This window comes from Pseudophryne corroboree, chromosome 5 (genome assembly GCF_028390025.1).
Source record: "Pseudophryne corroboree isolate aPseCor3 chromosome 5, aPseCor3.hap2, whole genome shotgun sequence".
NCBI lineage: Eukaryota > Metazoa > Chordata > Amphibia > Anura > Myobatrachidae > Pseudophryne > Pseudophryne corroboree.
This window is the reverse complement of record NC_086448.1, coordinates 619,857,776-619,865,703: the sequence shown is the minus strand read 5'-3', so window position 1 is coordinate 619,865,703 and position 7,928 is coordinate 619,857,776. Positions and strand designations below refer to the sequence as shown.

General features: G+C 40.9%; 1 protein-coding gene across 1 annotated transcript; it reads left to right on the top strand.

Annotated features, from left to right (window-relative positions):
• The first annotated feature begins 448 nt into the window (after positions 1–448).
• On the top strand, positions 449–3,732 carry LOC134929266 (uncharacterized). The gene is made up of 4 exons (XM_063924978.1): positions 449–926; positions 1,803–1,871; positions 1,948–2,160; positions 2,988–3,732. Exons 1-4 carry the CDS (start codon positions 599–601, stop codon positions 3,668–3,670), a joined length of 1,293 nt encoding a protein of 430 aa, XP_063781048.1. The 5' UTR covers positions 449–598; the 3' UTR covers positions 3,671–3,732.
• Positions 3,733–7,928: the final 4,196 nt, after the last annotated feature.

Genomic DNA, 7,928 nt, shown 5'->3' with positions numbered 1-7,928 from the left:
ACTATAAATCCGCCCCAAACCGGCCGCACCTCGTGGGTTTAGTTAGTGGAGAGGTGAGAGGAAGGTGTGTTAGGAGTTGGTGAGTTGTTTGGAGTTTTTGGCGGTTTGGAGGAGGTTCTTTGCGATTGTTGAGTGCTGTACTGTGTGTGTAAGTAGTCTTGTCATACTTGTTGTGTAGTTATTTAAAAGTCTGTCTAGTTTTTTGTCTTTGTTTTTTTACGTCTATTGTCATTGTTTGTGAGTGAGTGAGTGTGTGTGTGTGTTTGGTGTGTGGTGTGTAGTGGTAGTGGAGGAGTGTGTTTACTGTTTTTTTTCTCAGTGTTATTTGTTGTTTGTCCTGATTATGTCCCAGTCAGAGGTGAGTGTGGTGGAGGAGGTGAGTGTGAGGGAGGAGGTGAGTGAGGTGGAGGAGGTGAGTGAGGTGGAGGAGGTGAGTGAGAGGGAGGAGGTTAGTGAGGCAGAGGAGGAGGGTGAGGTTGTTGCTGCGGCCTCCAGTGAGAGTGATGCTGATGGCGCTCCGCAGCCACGCACCACTACGAAGACAGGCAGAAATGTAAAATTTAGTCACGCAGAAAATGTGGCATTGGTGAATGAGTTAATGCGTCATCATCGGCACCTGTTTGGCCCTCAGGCCTCCAAGGTGACATCTCGCAGAAAGGCTGTGCTGTGGGGTCAAGTAATTTCGTCAGTGAACTGCGAGGGTGTGGTGAGGCGGACTGAGGACACTTGCCGAAAGCGATTTTATGACATAAAGCGCAGGGTAAAGGCAAAGATGGCCAAGGAGGCAAAGTCAGCCCGACAAACTGGGGGTGGCCATCCTTTCATTGCCACATATGCTGAGTGGGAGGAGCCAGTGCGTCGCATTATTCCACACGAAGTTGTCCGTGCCACTCATGTCAGAGATTCTGATCGGCCCAGGCAGGATGGTGAGTATTGTTTTGTTTCTTCTTATCAGTGTAATTGTTTTAAAAATGTGTTTTAATGTGGGCAAAACTGTTTTTAGTGTTTGGCATATTTGTTGCATTGAGGATGTGTTGTTTTAATGTGTTTGTGTGTGAGGGATATGTATTATGACATATGACATGTTTGTATGTTTTTTTTTTTGTTTTTTTTTTTGGGGGGGGGGGGATTTTCACCATCATTTACGTTATGTAAAAGGAACGATTATGTGTGCCATATGGGGCTCAGACCACACTGTATTTTTTGCAATTTGTATGTTCCCAGTTTGATAGTTTAATGTTTAAACCTATTAAAATTGGTTTACGTTGTCTGGTACAAATTGTTGAAGTAGTGATGTGTGTAAAACGTTGTGTTCCTAGTTGTAACCATTACCTTTATCCATTTATGTTGAATGTGCTTAGCATGGTTTTTTGTTTTCAGTATCAGATGGTATATTTGCTGCAGCTGATTTTTGTCAGTTCTACTGTATGTATAAGTTGTAAGCATATGTGGTACAAAAATGTGGGATTTTGAATTTTGGATAAGGGATACTCAACCTGTATTTGAATATAGCATTTGTTATGTAGTGTTTTACTGCACATTCCTTGTTTGTGGCAAACATCTATGTTGTAGTAAGCATAGGTGTTTTTGGTAAAGTAAGCAGGTGTGGTCATGTTGTTGTATTTTTAGATGTATATTATATCTGTACTTGCTGACGACAATATATGGCGGACTATTTTTAATAACAATTTTCAAAACACAGGTATGGTTTTGATTTTCCTAATGGCTACATGGCTAATGTTGATTATCATGTTGTAAATGTTTTGGCAAAAATAGATACCATAATGCTAAATATTTTTCAGTGTCACAAAGAAGAGCAGCCCGTAGTAGCAGGACAAATGTTGCACAGGAGGATGCTGCTGCTACTACAGGTAAAGTATCCTTTATGGTTTTTTTTAGCCAAAATATGTTTTTGAAAATACACTAATGTATTGCGTTTTTCCATAGTCCCATCCAGGCCACACCTTAGTCCGCAAATGCGCACAGGACAACCAACATCCAGCCGCAAACACGTGGCATTGAAAAGACCACGGCCAGATCTCCCGAGGGCCACATCTGCATCTCCCCCTCACAGACGCATCTCTACTGTGTCCTCAAGGCCACCATCACAATTACTGGCACCTTCCCCAACACGGGAAGCAGAATCCCCTCATCTGGCTGGTGAGTCCATAAAATAACACATCTGAACACTTACAAAGACAGTGTACTTCTGATAATTATATCAACGAAACAAACACACAGTAATGCAGCGTCAGTATAAAAAAAATTTCTACTAAAACAAACATTAATGTAAAGGGCTGAACACCTCCTCACTAAAGCAACCAAACTACATGAGTGCACACTTGAGGTATACAGTAATATAATGCTTATTAAAGCGCACACTATTATCTGCTGGGCAAGCTTCAGCACATGAGTATCATTGCTTATTGGGTTTTAATCTTATTATTAATATTTTCCTTGATTTATATGGCGGCACAAGGGATCCGCAGCGCCCATAACACAGTACATAATTAAATCTGCAAACCTTGAAAAGCACAGTTATACTACAGGACAAAATAGTACAGGTTTAGAAAAGCCGGTGTTAGGTGCCATCAAAGGGAGTATTGAGTATAAGATAGTGAAAATAATTAAAGAAAAGGAACATGAGGAAAGAAGTCCCTGCTCCTGCGACCTTACAAAAAAGGAAAAAAATGTTGGTCTACTATGCCATTCATGTTGTGTTTTCTGCCTCATCTTACTTCAACAGGGTTTGTACATGATTGTTTTTTTGTCTATTCCTGATTGTCTAATGTTTTTAAATCAATCAAAACCACGAACCTAAAACAAAATAGAGTCTTCCGTTAAGAAAAATATTTGTTGTGGCTTTTGTTACAAACATATGTGTGTTATTTTTTGACAAACAGAATAATAAATGCAATGCAATATGATAGAAGTATAAAATATATGTTGCATATTACTACAATGTTGTATTCTTAAACCACACACAGATGATGACAGCATGCCCACGGACCGGAAGACACTGCAAACTGATGCCACGTTTGTTCTGGATCTCCGCCCATTACAGACAACGCAACCTAGCACGGTACCTGTGGCCCCGCCTCCACAACAAACAAGTCCGCAACCAATAATGAGCCCAAGTACACCACTGGCTCAAACTGAAGAGCAGACATTTTGGGCCAACTGGGCAAACCACCAGAGGCTCAATTCAGAGTGTCTCCAAAGACAAAATAAGCTGCTGGCAAGTCTGCCACATTACATGCCACGCATAAGTCGAAATCTCAGCAGAGAACATTTGGAAACCAGTCGTGTGGCGACTTGTCTGGAGCAAATGCGGGCAGAAAACAGCACCATGATGACCACTTTACAGCGAATTCTGGATGAACAAATGAGGCAACACCAAAACTACCTGCATCTCCTTGAAAGGAACAATACAGAAAGTCTGGGTAGAATTATAGACAATAACACGGCCTCCAATAACCAATTAAATGCTACACTCACTAACTTAAGCCACAACATAAGTGCTTTACACTCCCAACAAGCGAGCACTAGCTCAGGAACTACAACTCCAATAAATACCCCAGTGACCTCCCCAATAAGGAGGTCAAGCAGATCAAGAGCTCATGTCCCTGGCCCCACCTCTGAAGCCTCCAAGGCTACACGAAAAAAATAAAGCCAGCCTCTGCAGATGGCAGATGCATAAGTGGGGATAACAATGTCTGTTGACGTTTGCAATGTACACACTTTCACACTTTAATAAACATATTTGTGGTTTAAACATAAAAATGTTGTGGATAATCGTTATTTCTATCATTTCTGAGGGTGAGATGTTAATCTTGTACTTATTGACCTTTTAAAGTATCACAATTATATGTGTAATTTTTGGTGAGGGTGCAACACATGTAAACACGCTTTTCAAAAGCAGGTCTATTTTTTCGTCGTATTTTTTTACGATTCTATCTTGAACACGAACGTAATGGACCTTTCACGGTGAAAAATACAAATACGAATTCTTGGTAAATTACCGAGTTCTACCAAATAACAGGCGTATTTGACCGATGGTGTATTCATTCGTATTTTTTTCCGTTGACTTAAAAAAAAATACGAATGCCCTCATCACTGACGAGATTTGTGTTTAGTAAATGACCGAGATGACACTTTGAAGAAAAAACACCATCTCGGTCAAAATCGGGAGCTTAGTAAATATACCCCCTGGTGCGGTGAGTAGCCGCTGCTGCACTTGTGTGATCAGTGTCTCTCTGGTCAGCTCACTTGGAATGATCACGCAGCCCCTCCATACAGTGATATCTGCTGCTACCGCCCGCTTCCATCCTCCCAGCATATCCCTGGCTGACTTGCCAGAGACTAACACACGTCCCCTACTGCCTGTACAATTGAACTATAACTTTACAGGCATATCTATGTATACTAGGTGCAATCATCTCCCACTGCACATTTCTCTGGTCCCTGGCATTCAGGCTGGACACTGACTTGCAAACTTATACCCTGACTTGCAGCCTTTTCTCTTTTGGCACTGAAAACGCTTTACTGCCACAGTATACAGTATATATTCTGAGATATACATATTTTGCCTCCTCTGCACTATTTCCTACCACATGAAAAGATATTTATCACCGGCGCCCGCTGTGAAGTCCACCGCGCCGAGACCTGAATCACGCCAGACTGCATCTAATATGGCGCCAGGTAAAGATGCACCGCTTTCTTCTCCTGTATCCAAAAAGGCTACTTCTGCCATACCACAGAATCGCCCATTACTTACACAGACATGGTCGACGCCATTAAGTCGACAGTTGGTCCACTCCTTACACAAGCCGTTTCTGACATAACTTCACAATTGCAACATCTATCACATAGAGTCAGTTATGTTGAAGATAATTTTGGCAGACTTTCTCATGATATGGCTTCTATTCAAATGGCTACGGTCAGTCTTGAAAAGGAAAATTGCCAGCTTTAGAATAAGGACGACGACATTGAGAATAGATTGCGACAAAAAAACATAAGAATTGTTGGCCTTCCAGAATCTTTTAAGGATCAAGCTCTCCATACATTTGTTAGTGTTACATTGCCGTCCATCTTAGGAATCTCAGCTGAATGCAAAGATCTCGTTATTGAATGCATTCACCGTATTTTGTCTGTTCAATGTCCCAGAGTGGTGGTTTTCAGATGCTTGCGTTATCTACATAAATTGGCGTTCTGGACAGCTTCCAGAAAACAACGTCCCATTAAGTGGGAGAATATGAAATTACTCCTCTTTCAAGACTTCTCCGTTGAATTAACCAGAGCTAGGAAGGCTTTCTCACCTATCTGCTCTCGTCTTGTCCAGGAAAAAAGAAAGTTTGCGCTCTTGTACCCAGCACGTCTACAGCTTTATACCGGCGATTTGTTTGTGTATTTCAATGATGTGTCTGATGCAGAGGCTTATCTTCTGGAGCAAGACCAATCCCAAGCTCAAGATATTACGACCCTTAACTTTTGTTTATTGACCTCGCAGCTTACTCACTAAACACTCATTTGTCAGCACCGTTTTTTCTCCTACCAAGTCTGCAAATGAACTTTTGTCTATGTCGTTTTCATGTTACTGGTTCGTATACTGGTTATTATAATGCCTGCTCTTTGATATTACTGCTTGTTTTGGTCATAATGTTTTTAGATTTCTAGTTATCATTCAGATGTTCTCCATAACTCTACTTGCTCTTTACAATGATTAAATATTATATTTTATGGTAATATATGTTACTGTCTCACCCCTAATACCCTTATGAACTCTCCACTTCAGAGATGTTTGTTATTTTTCTTTATACGTGCTCTCCTAGCAAGCTCTCCCGGAACTAGACTCTAGATATAATGTATTTACATTATGCATTTGTTTTTGCTCTTCACCAGAAGTCCTTTCTCTCTTTCATATACTGCTTCTGGCAGCTGCATTTCTGTGTTTTTCCCAGTTTTCAGAATTTCTACCCCCCACCCCCAACCCCTTATTCTTTTCTTCCTTTTTCTATATGTTATTTCCAGTGTACCTGATAGTTGGACCGTGGTAGTTGTTTGATACATTGCTCCCCCATTACCCACAATGGCCCCCGTAGACGTGAAGATAGGTTCTCTAAATGTGGGCGGTATCAACTCCCCAGCAAAATGACGCAAAATTATACATTATCTCTCCAAACAATTCTTAGACTTGGCCTTTTTACAAGAAACCCACCTCACAACAATGGAAATGGCTAAGCTTGCTATGTTGGGAGGTTCTTGCGATGTCCCCCTACAATTCCAAATCCAGAGGTCTGATCCAGAGGTCAATCATTGTCTGAATCATACCAAAACTTTAAACTTCGCCCCACACCCGATAATGAAACCTCTTATATCACAGCTAAGACTCAATTTGATAATATACTACAGACTATGAGCGACAAATATATATTTGTAGTAGAACATAGGTTCCACAAATTTGGGAACAAGACAGGTAAATTGCTGACATCTCTTCTTAGAGGTTCTCGTCCACCCATGATCGTACATCCTCTCAAATTACCAGGAGGTTCTCTCACCAATGATAATGTCCAAATAGCTCAGTTAGTGAGCTTCTTCTATGAATCACTGTATTGATATCCATCCTCTACCACGGCCACCTCACCCTGCACAGAATGATGCTGCCCCCAATTTTTCCCCGCCTGCCACAGATTTCTTTTGCCCATTTTTCTCTTGCTTTCCTCAAGTCTCCCCATCTTTTTATGACACTTTAACTAGCCCTATTTCTCTTGAGGAAGTTACTAATATCATTCATCAGCTAAAACCTTTAAAAGCCCCAGCCCCTGATGGATTCATCTCGGAATTTTATAAGATTCTTCTTCCCCAAATTTCGGCTCATCTTGTTTTGGCATACAACTCTATGCTTTCTAGCTCTTCTTTTCCCCTACACTTTAACATGGCCATTATCAAGCTTATCCCTAAAACCGGTAGAGACTTGTATTCTCCAAACTCCTATCGACCTATATCTTTGTTGAACCTCGACTATAAAATCTTAACTAAAATCCTTGCTGACCGTCTTAAGTTAATCTCCCTTCCATTATACATACTGATCAAACTGGATTTATAACAGGTTGCCATTCCCCAGTTAATGTTCGGCGAGTCCTCTCAGTTATTCAGCACCTTTCAGACTCCCCGCCTAATACTGATAATGTTATACTAGCCTTAGACGCCGAAAAGGCTTTTGATTTAATATTGTGGCCTCATCTTTTCCAGTCCTTACTACAATTTGGTTTTCCCCTCATATTTGTGAATTTGCTTAAGGCATTATATGAGGGTTCATCCTCTCAGGTTTTTGTAATGGCCACTTTCCCCTTTGCTATAGAACCTCTGGCGATGGCGATACGCACCTTCTATCACGAGCATTTTGATCAGGGAAATTGAACTAAAAATCTCTCTATTTGCAGATGACATGCTGCTTTTCATATCCAACCCTTCTTCTAGCATTCCTGAGATTATGAACCTGATATCTTCCTTCGGTCAATTCTCCGGATATAAAATAAACATAGACAAATCTGAATTGCTTTCTATCACCCACCTCTCTGATTCTCCCATCTTAGACACCTCTCTTTTTCCCTTCAAAATTTTCTCGGATAATATTAACTATTTAGATATTTACATCACCTCTTCCCTCGCCACATTATACAAGGCTAGCTATTCCTCTGTTCTCACCAAAATATCCACACTACTCGACACTTGGTCGTCCCTACCTCTTTCGCTATTAGGCTGTCTGGCAGTTATCAAAAGCATAATCTTTCCAAAGATATTTTACTTGATACAAATGATACCTATAGGCTTGCACAAATCAGATGTGCTTCGATTTAATAAATCCATGGCCTGCTTTCTTTAGCAAGGGAAAAAAGCTAGGATCTCACTTTCCAAATTATAGCTTC